Source organism: Propithecus coquereli, unplaced genomic scaffold (assembly GCF_000956105.1).
Source record: "Propithecus coquereli isolate 6110/MARCELLA unplaced genomic scaffold, Pcoq_1.0 Scaffold170, whole genome shotgun sequence".
NCBI lineage: Eukaryota > Metazoa > Chordata > Mammalia > Primates > Indriidae > Propithecus > Propithecus coquereli.
This window is the reverse complement of record NW_012141636.1, coordinates 6,887,673-6,910,396: the sequence shown is the minus strand read 5'-3', so window position 1 is coordinate 6,910,396 and position 22,724 is coordinate 6,887,673. Positions and strand designations below refer to the sequence as shown.

General features: G+C 39.5%; 2 protein-coding genes and 1 pseudogene across 2 annotated transcripts in view; all 3 read right to left on the bottom strand.

Annotated features, from left to right (window-relative positions):
- Nucleotides 1-351: 351 nt before the first annotated feature.
- Nucleotides 352-7,483, bottom strand: LOC105808217 (putative tripartite motif-containing protein 64B). The gene is given in 7 exon segments (XM_012641780.1): nucleotides 352-611; nucleotides 614-841; nucleotides 1,907-2,004; nucleotides 2,947-2,976; nucleotides 3,746-3,969; nucleotides 6,413-6,508; nucleotides 7,073-7,483. Coding segments are annotated over 7 exon segments (1,347 nt in total).
- Nucleotides 7,484-16,043: 8,560 nt separating this feature from the next.
- Nucleotides 16,044-17,087, bottom strand: LOC105808216 (annotated as a pseudogene).
- Nucleotides 17,088-22,158: 5,071 nt separating this feature from the next.
- FOLH1B (folate hydrolase 1B) overlaps nucleotides 22,159-22,724 on the bottom strand; it is a 126,127-nt gene continuing 125,561 nt past the window's right edge. The window contains 1 exon segment of the mRNA XM_012641782.1: nucleotides 22,159-22,473. Within this exon segment, the coding sequence (XP_012497236.1) occupies nucleotides 22,284-22,473 (190 nt within the window). The 3' untranslated portion in view covers nucleotides 22,159-22,283.

The following is a 22,724-nucleotide window of genomic DNA, read 5'->3' as shown; positions in this document are numbered from 1 at the left end:
CACTACTCTGGATATACTAAAAAAAAATCACCAAATTAAATAATTTAGAAAGTAAATTTCAGATTATGTGAATTTATCTCAATAACCCTGATATTAAAAAAAGGAAAAAGCCATTGTTGTTATTCTAGTAAATACTCCATAAAATAATTTTATTAAAGTAAAATTTAATAAACAAATTTATACATTCAATGTGGTTATCCCATTTTATAACCATACAGTAATTATGTTTCCTAAAGTTACGATTAACTTAAAGACAGTCCTGCACAGTCCTGTTGCCTCACGTGAGGTCTCAGAAACATAATTTCATCAGGCATGAAAGCTCACCAGTAAACTATCATGAAATTTGAATTTTCATGGGGAATATAGATAAAGGAAAGGCCTCAGAGGGGAAGAGAAGGAGGAAGGAAGGAAACTATATATCAGGGCAGCTTTATAAACATCATAGAAGCTCACTGTTCCATTGTCGTAATCCAGAAACACCCCAACCCGACGAGGCCTTTGCACACACTGAGCTAAGGGTGGAGAGTTGGTGGAGCGACTATAACCATTGATCCCCTTTAAAGAAAATAGCAAAAATGCATTCTCAGAATCAATAATAATACTGGTATCTGTGTCCAGGAATCTTTACAGACTCCCAGAACCCAGCTGGAGGAGTGCGTCACATCCACTTCCCAGTAATGCCTGCCAGAGGTGAAGGCCTTAGCTCCCCATGCAGCAAAGCTCTCCGCTGTCTGGAGTTCCCAGTGTGCACCGTGAGGGTCATCTCCAAATATCACACTTCTCAGGTGCTCAGTAAGGCTTATGTAGCAACTCACCATTTCCATACTCAGAGGACTGTCCACTGCAAAAAGAAGCAAAAATCAGATCAGCAAGTTCCCTGAAAGGCAGAAGATTTCTTCCCAATTAGTCACTTCGTTTGTTTCTCCTTCAAGAAAATATGGAATAAAAAGAGCAAAGAGAGTTCAGACTCACTAATCTGTGAAGATCAAGGGTTATTACAACCTCTACAGCACACAAAATTCCTTCTCGTAAGGAAAAAACCTGGCCATATCACTGTGTGAAGCAGTGATTTAATGTGTACCTTTGAATATTTTGTTTCAGGACATACCTAAGGCTTTTTTTTTTCTTTAGTAGAAAACTCTTGTATTGTCTTGAATAGCATCAATAAACAGATATTAATTTGCTAGGATGCAGGTATTTATTAAGATATAAACTGTACCTGTTACATTTTCAAACATCAAAAAATTTTTTGGAAATCCACATGTGTAGTTTGGAAATTTCTGAAAAGAATGTTCTGCTTAACACTATGTGTTAAGACCCTGCCACATTCAATCTAATCCTAGCTTTAGCCCTCTGCTGCCTAGTATGTGCCTAACATTGTTGAGCCCTGTTCACAGATCCTTTTTCTTTCAGTTGTTTTGAGAAGTATCTCATAGCTTCACAATTGTTCTGCTGAAAGACATTTTAGTCATTTTAATTGTTGATCAAAACATTCTGATTGTATAACTATATACTCTTTGTACAATGCATGATAAATGCAATATAGAAGAAATTAAAAATGATCAATGCCAAATCTAAACATTTAAAGTTGGAGTAAATGAACAAACAAAAAATACTGATTGCTACTCTGAGAACTAAGTATTGTATTTCTTCATAACCACATGACCTGAATACTCTTCTCTTACTCTGCCTACATCAGATATAATTCAAATGTGTATCTTCTTTTGCGTTTTCAGCAAACTCTAACTCAAAAATTTGAGTCTTGATCATTATGACTATTCAGAGAGACTAGATGGAAATGTTTTGGGAATTCACGTAAGAAAAAATTTAAATAGGACAGAGCTCATCCCCAAAAACCCACTAAAGAAAGAAATTGAGGCCTGACTGCCAAACAGCTGACTCTCACCTCTGAAGTTGTTCAGCATGTTGAGGAGTCCAGTGATGCGCCACGATGTGAGCTCTGGGTTCACCAGCTGCGGCTTTTGCATCTGCACTAACTTGGTCCTGTAAAGAATGGCATCAGTCACACTGCAGGGCGAGGGTTAATCACACCGTCATTATAAACATACTGGGTTTTAGTCTAAGATACTGATATTTCATCTGAATTCTCCCGTTTTTTGTTAATTGGATATACATTTTATTCCACACTCCTAGAGATATAAGAAATTTTACTTTTTTCTAAATTTAACTGATATCACATTCCAACTTCCCCATTCGTCTCAGACAATATTCAACTTCTAAAATTTTTGAGTGCCATTCCCTCCTTCTACCCCTCACACCACTTCAGATTATGCAAAGATCCTGGGTATCTCATAGGGAGCAGAAAACTCAGGCACAGCCTTTGGGACTTCAGTCAGCAGTAGTCACCAATGACAAAGTCAATGTCTAAAAGAGAATGTCCACTGAGCCAGAAGGCTTTGATTATTTCTACCAGCAAGGGAATGTAATTCCAGCCTGACAGCCCTGGTCCTGAGAGTTCCAAGGGTCCTGAGGCAGCCATTGTCTTCAGAGGTCCTGCCTACAACAAGGGTGTGGTGTGATGGAATAGGGCCCGGCCACGGCTACTCACGGGAACAAAACCTCCCTTCCCTTCCCATCCTCAGGGAATCTTCCCCTTTCCTCTGTCTTTTTCACCTTCCACCTTTCTAGAAGATCGGGCTTCTCTGTGGTACCTTAGAATAGTCTCCTTATTAAAGTTTATTGGGCAGGGCTGGAGAGGATTGGGGGAATGAGTAGAACAAAGCCCAGAATAGCAATTTTTTTTAGGTATATTTGAATTCAGCCACATAAGAAGGAAACTACCAAGACACAGGAGGAGAAGGTCTCAGAACCTCTTTTGAAACGAAGTAGAAAATAGCCACAGAGAACAATGTTAATAACTCAAAACATTACATCCACTTCATTAACAACTTTCTCAGAAATAGAAGATCCTTAGTGTAAACTCACCTTTCCAACACATTTCCCAAGTCCTGCAAAGAAAAAAAAAAAGTTATTAATCATGAGAATATATTCTACTGCACTTTTTTTGGTTTTTTTGTTGTTGATTTTGTGTTTTAACAATGTATTTTTTTCTTATTCCCCTATAAGGAACCATTCAAGGTTATGTTGACAACAGAATCTGAACTGAGCCATGAGGGGCTTCCTCAGTGCGCCGCACTAAGAAGGAAGGAGCTCAGGAAGAGGCTGTGAAGTGATGCAAGGAGATCTAAGTTCCCAGTGTGACTCATCTCCCAGTCTTATTCCCAAGGAGAGGGCTGACCATATATAGCAATTAAAACAAATCAAGGAACCATCTAAAAAACAGAGTTCTTTGAAATTCATTACCAAATTCTACAAACCTTGCCTGGGCAAGGGGCAAAACCTCAATTTCTTCAGCAAATTGCTTTTGTGTGGGACAACAGAAAGCAATGGTGGATTAGGTGACATAAATTCAGTGTTACACCAACAAAGTTAACTTCCCTGGCAACAGTTTTGCCTATGTTGGATAATGTTTCTGTGTGGACAGTATTCCTCATGGCACTGATGAGAATTTTGCCCTATATTATCTACAAAAATAGCAAAAATTTCCCAAAGATAAGGAGACTGTGTAGAAATAAGTGACTCCCACAAACAGAATGGTGGAAGTCAAGGAGCATGTATCAGTCAGCTGAGTACTGGTATCAGCAGGTAATATTTCAACATCCTGGCCACATCACCTAGCAAAGGATTCCTGTCTCAGGATGGACCCTCTCCCCATATCTGGAGCAGCTCCACGTCCAGCTTGTGGCACATCTCAGTCAGCTCTCTGTACATGTCTTTCATCCTTTCTTTGTGTTGAGTCATTCTGACTTCACTGTCTCTGAGTCGTTGGAAAATCTCCTCTGCTTCTCTGTCCATTGCCTCCAGGTGGGGTTGCTCCTCCTCATGGAGAAATAGATGCGTCCTCTGATATTGAATTTTGATTATCATCTTCCTCAAGGCCACATAGTCCTGCAATGATATTCAATTAAAAGGATTACATGCCCTCTCTCTCAACAGAAAACCTAAAACTTCAAATAATTATTTCCTTACTATCATCAAGCAAGTAATTAGTAAACTCTTTTGCCTCACTCCTGCAAAGGGTTTGAATATTTTCTAATTCTTTCTGTCCATCCTTTTTCTACATCCCTATTCTCTCTCCCTACTTAAATCAAAGTGTCTAAAGGCTCTTAGCTTTTCTCCCCATGATACTTCTCACAGTTTTTACTGCATCAATTATTTCCTCATTTACCTGAATCTTCTTCCATTTCTATTGTTCCTTTGCCTGGTTTTCCTAAATATTAAGAAATGTTTAGGCACACACCACATGATTTTTAAAAGTTTACTATATTTTTACTCTAAGTAGTAATCTTTTTCTCTCCTCTTCTTCACACCCAAACTTAGCTCAATGTTGTCTTCAGTGTCTGAGAAGTTTTATCCAAACCTTCGAATTGGTACTAGGCACAACTATCATACCCCGTTCGTATTAGCATTCTTTGCCCTAGATTGTGTTGGCCTGTATATTTTTTGTGATTTTTTGTTTTATGAAATCCAGAGAGCCTTTCTGTAAGCCATATTTTTTTGTTTTCACAGTTTCTTAAAAACTTTATTTTTGGCCAGGTGCAGTGGCTCATGCCTGTAATCTCAACACTCTAGGATTCTCAGGCAGGAGGATCACTTGAGGTCAGGAGTTAGAGACCAGCCTAGGCAAGAGTAAGACCCCATATCTACTAAAAACAGAAAAATTAGCAGGCACAGTGGTGCACATCTGTAGTCCCAGCTACTTAGGAGGCTGAGGCAGGAGGATCACTTGAGCCCGGGAGTTTGAGGCTGCAGTGAGCTATGATGATGCCACTGCACTCTAGCCTGGATGACAGAGCAAGACTGTCTCAAAAAGAAAGAAAAAGAAATTGATTTCTAAAGCACAGATTTGGATGCTCTTAAAAATGCATAAGTATTTTAGTGCACAAAATAATTCAAATATTTTAACACACAAAAATTAAGATCATTTTAGGATCAACAACATAGAAGGCCCAAAATGATCCCTCCTCCACACCACCATTTGGCTGTCTTTAATAGAGGGAACAAATCTATTACATCAGGTAAGAGTGTTTAAGACGTAGTTGAGAACAAGTTACAGTCTGAAGACTAGTTTTGAATCCCTTTGCTTATTGGGGCATACGTAAGTTTGATGAAGATACCTAATACTGTAAGAATCTCAGCTTCACCATCTGAGAAGATAGTTCCTATCTTAGAATAGAAGTTCAGAGAAAATGGCTGTGAAAGAGCCTGGCAAACTGTTTAGCACGGCGAGGAGGGGTTCCTGTTATCAGCTGTCAAGGCTTAAGCAAGAGAGCAAACCACCTCCCTCCACCCAGGAGTCCTGGCTAAAAGGTAGCAAGCAGGACGCAAGCACTTGCTTCTCTCCTAACAAAGGCTGAAGCTATAGAAAGAACCTTGGTCTAGGACACAGACATTCTAGGACTTAAACTCCCTTTGCAACTGAGATGGTTGTGAGACAAAGGGTTGGACTCCCAGATCTCTGGGGGCCCTTCCAATGTAGACATTCTCGGAGGCGGTGTGGTCCCAACCAAACTCCTGGTCTTATTTCCAGACACAGTAGGATGTCTTCCATATGGTAAGTAATCAATCAGTAAGCCTTCGCTCAACGAGTGAATAAACCAGTAAATGAATGAATGAATGAATGATGTCTCCTCAGACCCAATTAAGGGGCCCACTTCTGTACTCCTGCAGCTCCTGAGACTCCCAGCCACACACCCTTTCCTACAACTCTCTTTTTCTAGACGGTGTAATAGCGGGGAGCGTGTCCCCACCATTAGCAGAAATGGGCACTGCGCGGTTGGCGGGATTCTGGTGACTGCACTAGGTATGCGGGCCTGACCCGTGGGAAGGGTTTGCCGCACGTAGGGGCCGGAGGCTGGCCTGGGTTCACCCAAGGATGCCACGCGAGCTCTGGCTCTCCCCGGGCCCTCCTAGTCCCTGGGCTGATTCCGAAGAAGACTCACGTGAGCACCGGGATGGGCGTCCACACCACACAGTAGGGGAAGCAGCTCCGCTCCACGTCCATGGTGACGCCGCCGGAGCCGTGGTAATGCTTCATGTCCGTCTCTCGGCCGCCCTCGGCGCCTCCACTTCCGCCATCCCGGGCGGGAGTAATGGCCGCGGCAACAGGAGCAGAGAACTCCCTCCCGCTTCCGGCACCATGCTGCGCACGCTCCGCTCGGGCTCTGTAAGCCATGTTTTCTATTTCTGATTTATCATTTGAAATGACTACTTTTTCTTGGGTAGAAATCACTATCAAAGGATAAAACTGGTAATTTGAATGTAGCTAAAAATGTATAAGCCAGCCATATGTCAATCTGCATAAAAACAAACAAAACGTTTTCATTCTTACCGCTAATAACTGAGTTTTGCTAGTTTCTTGGTTTAGATTGTTTTGTGTTTCCTGAGTCATTTTCCATAAAAACTCCATTGTCTTTATAAGTTCCTCCTGCAAAATAACCAACATCTTTAGCAATAATAAAGATAGTATTGTAGATTTCATCCCCTCATCTACCAGAAAAGACTATAGTTGAGAGAACAGTAATTTTGAGTTAAAGAGGAATGGTCAGAATTTTCCACGTTAACCAAATTGGATTTTAATATTTGGGATACCAAACATGATAGAAAGCTTTAACAGAAAATTCAAAGAGATCCTGCAGGTAACATAATCCATTTTCTGAGAAATTGGCTTTTTTTCTACCCTGGCTATGAAGCAGTCAGTCAGGTTTACAGTAGAAGCCGGTGTTCCTGGTGCTGCCTCCTGCTCCACACCTGCACCAACTGAGTACATTTGACAATGTTTCTAAGGACACTTCCTTAGTGTAGGATCAGCACAGCTATGATTGGAGTGTCAAGTTGGTCAACAACATGGAAGGTCACATTTATATCTTGAGATTCACATTTAGAAATCACCATCCCCGCTGTCACCATTCTCGACTTCATTATAAGCCCTCATCTTTCTCTCTGATTTAGGATCCTATAGATTCCAAATGTCTTCACAGGCATCACTTACCCGGCACTGCTCAGCAGCACATTCTTCTGGACGGTGGCTATGAGTCACAAGCTCTAGTGCCTTGGAGCAGGGCCCACAGAGCAGTGTCTTCTCAGTCTCACAGAAGAGCCCCTTCACCTCCATGTGTGCCACACAGATGTGCTCCTCTGAGCTGTGGACCTGATGAGGTCTGGCCTGCCTGGCAAGGGAAGCCAGCTTCTTGAGTACAAAATCAGTTTTGAAGTCTGTCTTCTCCGACATTTCCCTGCACTCACGGCAACGCATTGGATTCTGGGATTTCTCCTAGCAGAGGAAGAGGCAGGGCCTGCAAAAGCTGTGCCCACAGTCTATGGCGACAGGGTCTATGAAGTAGTTCATGCAGATAGTGCAGGTGAGTTCATTCTGGAAGGTTTGCAAGGTGTCCGAATCCATGTTTCTGAAAATAAAGTCTAAAAAAAAAAAAAAAAGAGAAAAAGAATTACTCTTCTGTCCTGATGAGGTTAAGAAGAAAGAAAAAAAAAAGAAAAACTCCTTGGACAGTTCTGCTTGTCTGCTTGAGCTCTGTTTAATCTACCTGTTAACTTACTCACCCAGTAAAAACATAGACATGATAAATGTAGGCAGGCTGGATTTATACAGCCATCCCTCAATAGCCATGACAGTTGGTTGCAGAATTTCCTGACACCTACCACATCCCTTATATAAAATGGCAGAGTGTTTGCATGTAGGCACATCCTATAGGCACATCCTCCCAGATACTTTATACATCATCTCTAGATTACTTATACTACTTAATACAATGTAAATGCTATGTAAATAGTTGTTATACTGTATTGTTTAGGCACAATGACAAGAATAAAGTCTCTACATGTTCAGTACAGAAATTTTTCCTCCAAATATTTTTTATCTGTGGTTGGTTGAATCCACAGATGTGGAGCCTACAGGTACAAAGGTCAACCGTACTGTGATACAAATGGCAAAATAAGACAAGGGAGTCCTTGGGATCCTTTTTGTTAAAACAAGCAGTGTTCTCAATCATACCTAAATTATGGACAAGTTTAAAGACTGGGCCGAGGGTAAAAGTGGGGAAGATTCCAGAGTTACTTATATTAGCTGATTGGACCAGAAACACATCCAGAATCTCTCTATCTCTCTCTTTTTCTATTTCTCTCAATGACTCCATGATTGTAACATACAAAAGACAGTTAGTCTTCCTGCTGATAGTCTATGCTCCCCGCCTACCAATTCAGTGATGGACTTTCTGAAGACAGTTAAAATTGATTAGGTCTCATCTAAGCTTCACTAATTTAATTAGCATTAACTTCAACTTTCTTTTTTGTTTTTCCAGATTCCCACATTGCTTATTAACTTCAACTTTCAACTCCTAAAACTATAAACAGTTGAATTTATCCTTCTAAGTTCAATGTCAAAACTCTTCCTTTCAAGAGATGAAATGTAAAAATTATCTATTATTTTGAGTTTAGGAAAAATTTTTCCCAGGGTCAATTTGGATGACCAGGGAGAACAACTTGACATTCTGAAATGGGGAATATTTAAGCCTACAATAATTAGCAACAATTATTCAACTGTCTTTTAAAAACAAACAAACAAAAAAAATGAAAATAAGCACTGAGCTTTCCTCTCTACACTATAGAATCCAGAGATGTAGTTAATGGAAATGTGACCAATAATTTTGTTTATTTCCGGTATTTCTCCATAATGACCAATGAAACTTCTTGGGAGCCCTTACCAGTTAGTTGAATCTATATTGAACAGTTTTAAAATCTCGTCTGCAAAGTGGAAGTTTTAAAGGGACAGCAAATACTGCCTTTACAAGAAGTGTTTTTCAATTAATTCAACATATTTATCTTTTATTTTGATGTTTATAAAAACTATTACTATATGTGTACATTACATTGGACATTTTAGGTGTTTTAGGGGCTCCATAATTGCATAAAATATGTGAAAATATATCATTTAAGACCTAAAAATCTAAGCTGGATACAATGGCTCATGCCTGTAATCCTACCACTTTGGGAGGCCAAAGTAGGAGGATTGCTTGAGGCCAGGAGTTTGAGACCAGCCCTGAGCAGGAGTGCCACCCCATCGCTACAAAAAGTAGAAAAATTAGCCAGGCATGGTGGTGCATGCCTGTAGTCTCAGCTACTCAGGAGGCTGAGGCAGGAGGATTACTTGAGCCCAAGAGTTTGAGGTTGCAGTGAGTTAAGATGATGCCACTGTACTGTAGCCCAGGCAATAGAGTGAGACGTTGCCAAAAAACAAACAAACAAACAAACAAACAAAAAACCTAAAACATCTGCAATAGAGAAAGTAGTCAAATAAAAATGATCAAATAACAATTTAACACAAATCAACACATTACAAATGTTCTAGTTACAGATACTTATGTTCATGCGTTTTTAATAACTATAAAAGCTACTTGTTTGTTTGGATAAAACTTGAGGGGGCTGACAGGCCAATTTAAAGTAAAATATAAATGATATAAAACAAATTAAGCAACAAGGGCTTTACTTTAAATTCCATACGCACCAAAGTCTATTGTCACTGGTCTTACTTCTGGAAGCTCTGAAAAATCTGTCAATGTCCAGGTCTGCAGTAACTCTTGGCTCTCCAAAGCCCAGCAGCCACAAATACAATGGGTCTTCTCTGGAGAAGTCTCTCCAAGTGTGGACAAGTGGGCTTTTTATGTGATTTGACTCACCTAAAACCACACCCACTTATTGTGATTGACTACTCTTTCAAAAAAGAATCAAAAACTTTTGATTAGGTTACAGGGAAAGGTGTGAAATTGGTTGATTAGATTAACAAAGTACACAAAACCACGCCTGGAGGCTAACAGCCTAACATAATGCAGAGGAGTTTGGGGTGAGATGCAAGAAAGTTGACGTGATACATGTTGTTCAAAGGGAAACTTTCCCTGAAACAATTATTTCACTAAATAACTTTTTATTCTATAAGCAATGACCTCACGATTCTTAAAATTTTGTCTCTTATTCTACTCCTTGAATTTATAATATCTTGTTAAGTTCTTGGTCATTATTTATCTGAATATGCCCAACAATAAGACATTAACTGAGGAAACCAACACATCTGTACTGTGTAACTTTTTCATTTAAAAAAGTGCACCAAGGAACTCAATTGTATTTTAAATAATTGTATGTATAATAGTTGGTGAAATTCCTTGTATTACTTAGGAAGAGGTGGTTGTCCTTTTACTCAAGATATAGGGTTGTAAATAAATATGAGTTCTGAAGTGTCATTTAACCATCCTTGTACTTCAAATGTGTATCCTTAGGAGATTAAGGAAAGGTTATCATAGACACATATATGAAGACTTTTCCAGAAATTTCATTTTTCAAAAACTGTCTGAAACATTTCTTAAAATGTTGCATATCATCTACATAAGTCAAAAGAGGAAAGACTTTTTAGTATTCTCACTTATTAATAAAAATTAAATGATTAGTTGTGTAGGATGCCTCCTTTAGTGCTATTAAATGATGCTCTCCTGTGAGAGGGACTCATCCCACATTTACTTGCACCATTATTTCCTGGTTTGGGGATTACTTCACACATTATTTAAAAGTTTCATAAACCAAGCTCTGTGACCTCATCTCTACTGCAAATGATAAAAATAAAAGTGGTTGCGAGCCTTACTGAATTTTTCTAAGTACCATACTAACTTCTCATTCTCCTCCCATTAATCCCAGTCTTCAAAGACACGTAAGACAAAAACTTTAGCATCTGGTAGTTATAGGTTAGTAGGGAAGTTGAATGCATATATTAAAAAAAGTAAAAGAATTATAAAATCTTTAATAAGGAAGAAGAATTCGCTGTGTACAACTGGAGAAAAAACAAAGTAGCTAAATGTACCTGAGATTTTCTCTCTCTCCCCAATCATTCCATAGTAAAAGACCCCTGAAAAAGATTGATTTAAAAGGCTTGCATCCCTGCTCTGGCACCACTAAGCCTATCAAAAAGAATTTAAAAATCTAACCTTTTGCCATGTGCTAATTTTAGAATATTTGACAGATGTAAATTCACCAAGGTATATCGGCTTAGCTTGATACAAATCTAATATGAACATAAATCTAAATGGATAATTGAAAAAACATGTATTTTTTAGGCTAAGGAAATATTGATATCATAAATATCAGGCAATTAGGAAACACAGTACAGATGGACCAAATACTGTTTTCAAAAGAACACTAACAGTCTGAGAGCCCAGAGATTCCCATGGAAGATCAGCTTGCAGCAGGTAGGTGATAAAGGCCCTGCAGTTTATTCTTCTCACTAATAGGGCCTGAGACAGGTCGAGGATATTATGAGAAGCCAGGATATTAGCAGTAACACATCCTTTTGGACTCTTACATGGATTTTGCATGTGTCAGGCTGGTGTCAGGCTCCCATCAAATTTTGACATCTCAAAGTCCTATGTGATATAGTACAAGTTTTCTATTGACAGTGATGAATTCCAGGATTGCCAACAGTGTGGTTGGTGAGATAGAGTTGGTGAGTCTCTTTACCCAAAGCTGAAAAAAAGTTTTTAAATTGCTGTCAGTGCTCCTTAGACATTTAGAAACACTTGCTTAGGAAAAACACCAAAATCAGGCTCACCTGGTCATCCGCTTTTTGCCTAATGTAGCTTTTAACCAGAAGATTTAGAGGAGAAAAAGACCTGAAAGCCAGTTATCAACCTGGCATCATCAGCATGCTGGACAGCAAGAACCTCAATGCAAAAGCCACAGGTCTGTTAGAAATAGATTTCTAATGTATATTTGAAAGTCTTTTATAGCATAGCCTTTTTCAAAACATAGTGTATCTCCTAGCATGTCTGGGATGCAGGTACTGCTTGCTATCTTGCTAGGGATCTAGCTTAAAATAATTTAGTGTTAAAATGCTACTCTTTCAGAGGCATTCAAGAAACCTGGCTTAGCTAGAGTGAGGTGGGAAAGTGAGTGGGAAGGATAGATCCTTTCTGACTTGGGAAAAACATGGTGGATCTCTTTAAATTTTCCATGTTCTCTGAGGATTAAAAAGGAGCTCATTATCTTCTAAATCTAGAAATAGTTTCACTAAGTAGGGAATGAGTAATGAGTACAATTGTGGCTTACTGCAAATGTAAGTCTACTGCAGACTATAAGTCCATCACATTCATTTCAAATGAGCTCAGACTCAGGACTTGAGGGAGTGAAAACTGATGAGGCCCTTTTGAGACAGATCTTTATGCCCTGTCTTACTAGAATTTATCACCTCTCTGCCACAAATGCTGTCCCCCCAAAGTAGCAGTTTCATCTGTGCTTTTTAAGTACCAAAAGAATTGAGTTGATGAGGCTAATAATGCAGGACTAATTCTTCTGTGGTGTTGTGTTCTGTGTCTTCCTTATTATCTCAAGTCTAAAACATCTTCAAAGAGCCCCAGCTGCACATATACATTTTAAAATCAGCTTCTCAATTTCCACACACGCATATACACACACACACAGAGCCTCTGATCATTTATTGGAATGGTATTTACTCTATAGGTCTATCCGGGAAGAATTTACATATTTACCATATTGTGTCTTTCCAATCCATAATATATGATCATGGAATATCGTTCCACTTGTTTATATTTTTCAATTTCTTTCAATAATGTTTTATAGTTTATATGTATAGAGCTATACATCTTTCATTATATTTATTTCTAGGTCTTTCATGTTTTTGATATTTTAAATGCATTTCTGAATTTCATTTCCCACTTTTAATTGTTGTTTATAAAAATACACTTGATTAAATTTCTTCTTAATTTTACTAATTCATCTAGTAGTTTCTAGATTTGAGGACATTTTCTAAGCACACAATCATGTTAGGCTAATAATGCAAATTATGATGGCTTTATTTCTTCCCAACTCTTACATAATTTCTCTATTTTCTTGTCTTATTGCATCACTAGGACATCTAGAACAGTGTTAAACATGGGTGGTAATAATGGATGCCTTATCTCATTCCATTCTTAGTGGGATGCTTTCAAATTCTCTATGAAATATAGTAACAGCTATAAATTTTTATAGCTATTCTTTGTTAGATTATGAAAGTTCCCTTCTCTTTTTAGTTTGTTACTCGTATTTTTTAAAATCATGAATGGGCTATTAATTGCATCAAGTGCTTTTTTTTATTTCAGAATATTATGGGGATACACACATTTTGGTTACATATAATGCCTTTGCCTCACCCAAGCCAGGGCTATAAGCGAGCACTTCCCTCATACAGTGCACTCCGCATCCATTACTTGTGAGTTTACCCACTCCCACCACCCCCTCCCACCTGGCCTGTACCCAGTGAATGATACTACCATGTGAGCAACTTAATGTTGATCAGTTAGTACCAATTTAATGAGGAGTACATGTGGTGCATGTTTTTCCATTCTTGCGATACCTCACTTCAAAGGATGGGCTCTAGCTCTATCCAGGATAATATAAGAGGTGCTAGTTCACTGTTGTTTTTTGTAGTTGAGTAGTACTCAATGGTATATACATACCACATTTTATTAATCCACTCATATATTGATGGGCACTTGGGTCGTTTCCACATCTTTGCAATTATGAATTGTGCTGCTATAAACATTTGAGTGCAGATGTCTTTACTATAGAATGTCTTTTTTTCCTTTGGGTAGATGCCTAGTAGTGGGATTGCCAGATCCAATGGTATTTCTATTTTTAGCACTTTGAGATATCTCTAAATTACTTTCCACAGGAGTTGTACTAATTTGCAATCCCACCAGCAGTGTAAGAATGTTCCAATCTCTCCACATCCACGCCAGCATTTGTTGTTTTGGGACTTTTTGATAAAAGCCATTCTCATTGGAGTTAGGTAATATCTCATTGTGTTTTTTTCTTATCTATAGCAATGATTTTTCCTGTTAATGTGGTGATTTGCATTTATTCTGCTTTCAGATGTTCAATTATTCTACTCTTCTATTTTTTTTTCCTGGCAATAAATATTTTAATTTTTCTTGTTTCATTTTTATGATGACAAATAATTTTCAAGTTTATTTCCTTTTCCGTTTGTTTAAATACAAAGCTAAACCACACACAGGTACAATCAAGACATTTTATCTCATATTTACACACTCCCTTTGGATCCTCCTCCGATTGGCTGACCGCTGACCAGGCTGGCGTGGGGTTGGGGAAGACTTTCTTAGGTAGCACTATCCTGGGATGGGGTGGGGGTGAATCGAGGATGAGGACAGGCTCTCACACCTGTCTCCATTCACATTTACCTGGGACCAGGATGAGCCAGCGACCCCAGCCCCCTGAGCTCCTGAGCCCCGGCCCCCTGGACTGAAGGGACAGTGCATGACAATCCATCCTGCTTAGGGAGGGAAGAGGAAGCCACCCACTCCTCCTGCCATCACAGTTGAAGTGAAAACTTCAGCCTTATCCTTGATCCCTGGGGGCTGCTTGGCCCTGCCCACTCCCCGCACACCTGGGTGCCTTTCTCTGAGGCAGACAGTGGAGGCTGGGGCCAGCGTCCTGGGCTGGTAGGCTCACACTCCAGTTCATGGCTGCATCTTCACAGGAAGGACATCGGGTGGTCTGACAAAACAGAAGGCCTTAACAGCAGGTCTGGAACTTTCAACCCAGCAGAATCGGGGGTGTGTCATAGGGATGGGGTCAGGGGGGTGTCGTGTAAGTAATTTCTGGTCCCACTACAAAACTTTATTTTTGATTAGAATAGAGTATTATCTCAACTCTCTTCTACAAAAACAAAAACAAAAGAACCCCCAAAATAATGCAGCCAGTTCACTCACTTCAAGACCTATATACATGGGCCAGGCGCGGTGGCTCACACCTGTAATCCTAGCTCTCTGGGAGGCCGAGGCAGGCGGATTGTTTGAGCTCAGGAATTCGAAACCAGCCTGAGCAAGAGCGAGACCCTGTCTCTACTAAAATTAGAAAGAAATTTATTGGACAACGAAAAATATATAGAAAACATTAGCCGGGCATGGTGGCGCATGCCTGTAGTCCCAGCTACTCGGGAGGCTGAGCCAAGGAGGATCGCTTGAGCCCAGGAGTTTGAGGTTGCTGTGAGCTAGGCTGACGCCACACCACTCTAGCCCGGGCAACACAGTGAGATTTTTGTCTCAAAAAAAAAAAAAAAAAAAAAAAAAAAGACCTATATACATGTAAGTGGTTTTTTTTTTCTGATTTTTTTAATTTTTATTTTTTTTTTTTAAAATAAATTCAGTGTTCACATTTTTATAAAGAATTAACCCAGTTTCAGGAAACCCTGCCCTGGCAGGGTAGGTAAGCAATGCTTTCCCTTCCCACGTCTGGTTTCATTACCAGCCCTGATGCTTCAAGGTGCCCAGAAAAGCGGCAACCTATGGAAGAATAAATCTACCACTGGCCCGTGCTCCCGGGCCACAGGGTCATTAAGCTTTCAAGAAAGCAGAGGGGAAGACTAGCTTACTGTGAAACCTTTTAAAAACAATGTTCATACACTTCAATGTGCGCCTGTCAAGATGTCAGGAGAACAAGAGCTTGGAAACATCCCGTCTAGGCCCCTGGGAGGCAGCGTCTTCCTAACAGGCTGTCTCTGCAAGTCGGGAATGCGGGGATAAAGTCCTGGCTCTTCCTCTGGAGGCAGGAGATTCACCTGGCTTCCTGATTCAAACATGACTCTTTCCTCTAAAACCTGTGCTGAGGCTTTGCATGCACGGGAAGCACAAACCTTCGACTTACATGCAAAAAAAGTACAAAAACCACTAGAATATAAAAGTTTTGGTAATATAAGGCCATCTGTTCAAGTCCACCTTGGAATCCTGTAACAGATATTTAAATACTACAGTGAAAAAGCATCTTAATATATTTTTTAAAAACATCTGAAGTCATCCGCTAAGATTAAATTCGTTAAAGAAAAAAATCAATTCCCTTTGAGGGCACTTTGTCCTTTGGAGAAGGTAGGGTGGGGCAGGGAGGGCGACGGCCGGCTAATCCTTCAGCCACAGGTAGGCTTCCATGGAAGCCTCGCTGCAGTCCCCATAGTCATACAAGAGCTCCTCCCCGGCCTTGATGTCTCGGAGGCGATGAGGATGAGGTGAGGTAGGCGTCGGTGTGGTGCAGTTTGGTCTGGCAGTTCCCGCACTTGCAGTGATTGATCAGCCTTCCCAGGCGGTTTGTCTCTCTGGCTGCATCCACACAGTAGGTTTTGCTCAGATCCTGGAAATAGTACATGTAGCAGCCTGTGGAGGGGTCTTGTGCATACAGAGCCTCCTGCTTCTTGGCATCGGTGATCTCAATGAGGTCCCCCTAGTATTCCACCACAAAGTCGCCTCGGGAGAACTACTTGGTGGCTGTCACGCCCCTGCCTTTACCATCGATGAGGTCAATCTTCATGCCTTCTTCTTTTCCACTTTCGATCAATTCATCTATTCTCTTCCTTTCTTCCGACTGCAGCTCAGCTTTGCTCTTCCTGGAGCTCCTTCCAACAGGGTAGAAATCCGTGAGTTTGCTATTCTGTTGCGTTTTTCCTTGAGTTTTTTTCCGAGGGACCTGTTTAACCTTGATGGGCTTTTTCAGGGCTTGCTTGGCGACGGCTGCACTGGTAAAATCACAAGACGAGGTTGGAATTTCTGGATGTTCTGCTGCTTCAGATTTTTGGTTTGGAAAAGGTGCCAGGGGGCCTCTCCTGGCGTCTTTGATCTTCTGTTCCTTGGACTTCATGGTATTCCGTATTGCATGCCCAGAATTTCTTTTCTCTTCTCCTTTCCTGTAGATTCCGGCTAATGGTTTCCCTGGCATTTGACATCGTGGTGTGCAACTGAGTTCTCTTCCTGAAGAGGGGAAGGCATTCCAGAGCATGTGTTGGTGCTCACCTAGGAATAGATCTTTTATTGCTGGGTAAATACGTTCTCCCCATCAGTGCGGGGCCTCCCCGGGCCTGTCCCCTTCACCATCTCCGGGCCCGGGGCCGTCTCTGCCACCGCCGCCGCGGCCTCCACCGTTCCGGGCTTGGACATCTTCCTCCCTGCAGCCAGGCCAGGCCCTTGGCGACGCGACCCGCGCCCTCGCCGCTGCTGCCCGGCCACCACCGCTGCCGCTGCTGCTGCCGCCGCAGCCACCAGCGCTGCCGCGGAGCCCCGCGGAAGGACCGGCGGCCCCCCACGGCACCCCCTTTCTCCATGGCCTAGAGGCGGGGCCCGGCTCCCGCTGCGCCAAGGCGGCCCCAGGCCACCCTGAACCAGGCGCGCAGGCAGAGAGGCGCTGGCAGTGCATCCTCCTAGTCTACTCTTCTAGAACAATACCATTTGAACATATCTTATGCCTTTATCTTTAATTAGATTTGATCAGTTAATAATTTCTTTAAAATTGTTGCATCTATGTTTATGCGAGAGTCCATACTATAATTTTCATTTCTCGTAATATACTTGACAAGCTTGGATATCAAAGTTATGAATTGGGAAATATTACCTCTCTTTCTGATCTCTGGAAGAGTTTGTCTGAATTTGTGTTATTTCATTGTAAATGTCTGGGAGATTTCACTGAAAGAGATCATTGGAGTTTTCTTGTGAGATTTTTTACTTTTAAATTATGGATTCAATTTCTTTAATATGAGTCATTCATTAAGATTATCTATTTTTTCTTCTGTCAGCTTTTGTAAGATGTGTTTTTCAAAAAAATGTGTTCATCTAAATTGTCAAATATATAGGCATACAATTGTTCATAAATTCCTTTTATTGACTTATTAATATTTGAAGGATCTGTGTGATTACCTTTTTACTTTACTCTTGATCTTATATTCTTGATTAGAGTTCATGAAACTGCTGTCTAAAATGTAAATAATATCTTTAGCCTTCTCAGGACACTACAACATGGTAATGATTTATTTAATCACCAATAAATGTCTAGATCAATGTAAAATTTATTTGACACATTTCTTTTTCATGAAGTTAGTTAATTCACATCATTTTTGAATCCCACAAAACAACAAATATATAGGTACAAGTTAGTGAAAGACATCTTACAACTATATTAGAAATAAATAATAAGCAACTTATAAGATGCATACAAGAGAATAGTTCAGAATTTTAGGGATGAAAGCTACAACATTTATCATCTAATTCAACTGTATCATCATGCAGAAGACAGAAAAGAGAAAAAGTGATATTTCATTAGCAAACTAAGAAATACTCTATCATTCAAATGACAGTATCAAGCATTTATTTATTACTAATCACACACTAAAAACTGTTCTTAGTGGTTTACATTACTAGCTTATTTAATTCTTACAGAAGCCCCGTGAAATAGATACTATTTTATACCCATGTTAGAGATTAAGAAACTTAAGAACAAAGAGCCCATAGTTTTTACTTGAAGTAAATGAGAGAACCAGAGTTCAAACTAAGGCAGTCTGTCTCAAAACTTCGCTACCGCCTATCAACCTATCACTGCACAACCTCTCGTGAATGATAGTTACATTAAATGCGTTGCCGAATTATGTTATGAATTACATAAGATATTTTTTGGGGAATCTTATTAAATGCTTACAGAATTGACTGAAAGTTCACAAAGCTTTCAAATATTATACAGATTTTTGTCTATTTTTTAGAATAATAATGTTCACCTTATCCCACCCTTATAATATTGTCCAACTCTCTATCAATAACATCACAAAAAGCCTGTTAGCACGGTCAGTCAAACCCCATTACAAAAACATTATAGAAATCCTAGTGTGGAGTACAGCTCTTCTTTTCAAAGCAGATAATTTCTTAGACAGAGTCCAATATGCATGCTACTCTGATTATTCACAAAATGAGTGTCTGCTCTAGACTCTGCATACTGGTAGGGATTGGAGACAAAATAACAAATAACACTTAGTCCCTAAGGAGCTTCTGGTCTAGTTGGCAATACAAGGGAAGGAGCCATTATCCTGGAAGTCTTTCCAGAAGAGATGACATCTAAGCTGAAATCGAAAGTATGAGAAGGGTAGTCTTATCTTTTCTGACGGTTAAGTCCACATGGCACAGCTGTTGTCATGAGAAAAGATTTATGGTCTCATCTTTCGCTTGTTGATTCCCTTCTAATCCATCTATAGTTAGAACAGGATACTTTCTAAAATGCAAATCTGACCATATCCCTACCCTGCTTAACCTTACTATGTGGCATTTTAGAAACTACAGGAAAATAGTTACATTTCTTTGGATGTCTTCCCAAGACTTAAATAGTATATCCGATGTTCACTATATGGACCGTTAGTCCCACAAACTCTTTGGATTCTATTAATAGTAACGCTGAGTTCTTTATATTTCTCTAACTCACCACAATCTTTCTTATTTCTATTATTTTGTATAACATGATTACTTTACCAGTGGGAATACAAATAAGTAAAATCACTTTGAAGCAGTTTGGCATTGCAAATTTTACAACTCAGTAAAATTGAAGATGTACAAATTTTATGACTAAGAAATTCCATTTAGAAGTAGATACTGTCAGAAAAGAGCATCTCTTGAATATTTGCATTAAGAGAAATGTTCACAGGAGCAAAACACAGAAAACTTTCCAAACATACGCCAGCAGAAAGATGAATAAATTCATTCTGTTACGCACTAGTTTTCCAACTTTGGGTTATTCACTTTAAGTTCACTCTTCATTGTCTTCATAAACGCATCTGGATCCTTTAAATATTTTTTTCTTTGCCAAGTGGCATGATGTTAAACTTTGTGAGTAGAAGCCATTGCAGAGACATTGCAAGAGGTGGTTTTCCTTCCTGCTTTCCATGTGCTCCCTTGGCAGCTTCTGCAATAAAAATGATGTCTCCAGCATCTGGCCCCAAGGCACACATACTTCACCAGTTTCCAGATCCTGTAGGATAGGCTGCTGCTATAGCACGTGGTTCCTGCTGTTCATGGTGGTCAGCAGAACCCAGCAGCCAAGAGCTTCTCCTGACACTGCCCTTGGGCAGATTTGGAGTGGAGTGCCACTGGCAAGACGCTTCCCCATAAACAGCTTTCCACAGTGGCCTAGCAGGCAGGTTTCTGGGGAGTTCTAACATCTTAACTGCCATGTGAGTTGTATTTAACTCACACTAGTTTTGAGCCCAGGGCCTCATGAAGCGTATATAACTCACACGTCTCTTTACCTTGTTGATGTTCTTATTGTTACAACTAATATTGACAATTTAATTCTAAAAATGTGGATTGCATTGCATATAACTCACACACAGAAAACAATTAAAAATAACAATTTTTTCATTAAATTAGAAAGGATCATTTTTTTTTGAAGTTTTTATTCTATTTTTGTAATAAAACACTCAAGAAAAATTGTTTTTTCTAGTGTGGCAGTCAGTGTGCTAGAGTGTGGATTTGCAGCAAGTTTTGCAAATGCAGCACCACAGCGACTTCTTAACACTGAATGAAGCCCTGGGATGAGGGGGGATTCTTTACTGGCCGCTCCGAATTTGCCCTGTGGATAATAGCCACTCCTTGTATCTGCTATTCATATACTCTTTTATTTTATTTTAACATATTTTTATTTTTAGGTTTAATCATGGACAGAGCTTCAAGGAAGACTAAAAAAACACTGGCTTCTGGGTTTCTACATTTTTCTTCCTGTTCTCATTGTAACAACCATGGAATCTTTTGAAAATGTGGTTCACCAAGGAAGAGGAATCCCTAAGTAGTGAGTAAATTGAATTCGTGTTCTTGAAGTTAAACTTTAGTACCATTTGAATCTAGTCATATGTAAGGCAATATCATGAGCAGCAGCAATACTTTACGTTTTACCAGGATTTTGAGTATTACATCAATATGTCATTTTTTTTTCACAGCAGCATCTACATTTGTTTTTTTTTTTTTTTTTTTTGATTCAGGATATTATGGGGGGTACAAACATTTTGGTTACATGAAATGCATTTGCCTCTCTCAAGCCAGGGCCACAAGCATGTCCTTCCCCCATACAGTGTGCCCCGTCTCTGTTAGCTGTGAGTTTACCCACCCCACCTGCTATACCCCCAACTCCCTCACACCTCACTTGCACCCAGTGAGTATTACTACCATGTGAGCACCTCAGTGTTGATCAGTTAGTACCAGTTTGATGGCGAGTACATGTGGTGCATGTTTTTCTATCCTATATTCATATATTCTTTAGAGTTCTCTTTACCTTTTACCATACAATACTTCTTTACTCCAATGCTGATATAATCAATCATCCTTTATATTAACTTCCCCTGTTCAAGTTACTGTGTGGTTTCTTTGTCTTGATGAACACTGGCTGATAAATCTTATGTTCATGCAAGTGAATGCTCTATATCAGGGAAATCTGAACTACAGCCACAATGATACATAGATGAACTCTCAAAGGCCAGTGGAAAAAAACATCAAGTACCAGAAAAAATACATGGTATGATTTTATTTATAAAAAGTTCAAAAATACATAAAGCCAGAACATGTAAGAGACATAGTCATGTGTAGTAAAATTATAAATGAAAAGAGAGGAAAGATAAACATAAAACTCAAAAAAGTGATTATCTCTGGCAGAAAAGGCACAACGGGCCAGCATTACACAGACAGCAAAGGATATTGGAAATGTTCCTTTCTTAATCTGGTTACTGGGTTTACAAATGTTCATTTCATTACTATTTCTCACTGTACATATATTCTCTATATAGCCTTTTACATAAATAAAATGTCTCTTAATTTTAAAAAAAGTAATTATTCCTTATGGTATACAGTGACTATATTTACTAGAAGTGTGATTAGATCAGAGTTTCCCAACTGGTGTGCTAAGATAATGATCCTCCCAGCCTTGGGTGGACAGGCAGGGCTTGAGGCCTCTGGTTTGGAGGAGTCTTATGCATTTTCCTGAGGGTGTTGCAGGACAAACTCATGTTTTTCTCTGTTCAATGATGTGAACAGATTTGGAGGGTACTGGATTAGACTTGATTCCCTGATAATGGCAGATAAGAATTTTACTATATTAGGCTGTTCTCCTTAGTGTTAATACTTAGTTCAACTTTTCAACTTCAGAATAACCTTTTTAATTAGAGCATAAATGTTATCCATTGTTCATTTTTGATCCATATTCTTTGAAAAAAGAATATACACGCACATATATAATCTCCAAATTTATTTTTAGTTTATTAATATACCCATTTTTAATTTAAATATACCCATCATGATTCTTTCTGAGTGATCTACCATATGAATTGAATATGAGTTCTCCAAAGCACCCTCTTAAGCTACTTCTCTTAAAGTTCCTGCTGCAGCCTGCACTGTGAAGGCTGCAATAGAAATCTGTCTCTTCACTTCTCCCCAGGCCTTGGAAGGGTCCACTTTGCTTTCAATATCAAAAAGAGCATCATAAATTCCTGGGAATGATTCCCCTGCATACTTGTTGTGGCTGCTTGGAGCATAGATGAGATGCCTGTTGATAAAACAGTTTGCTGTTTATTAGTTGCCCAACTGATGTATAAGAGAAAAACAAGAGTACTCTACAATTCCTGGATTGCATACTCCTAATTTTATGATTTGAATAAGCCACATGTCAACTGAACTTCCAAGTTCAATCTTCTCCAAAGTCTATGAAATATGTATCAATTATATATTTTGACTTCAAACAGATAACTTAAAGTGGTTCAGAGCTACCTAATAGGTAACAATGATAGAAACAAGAGC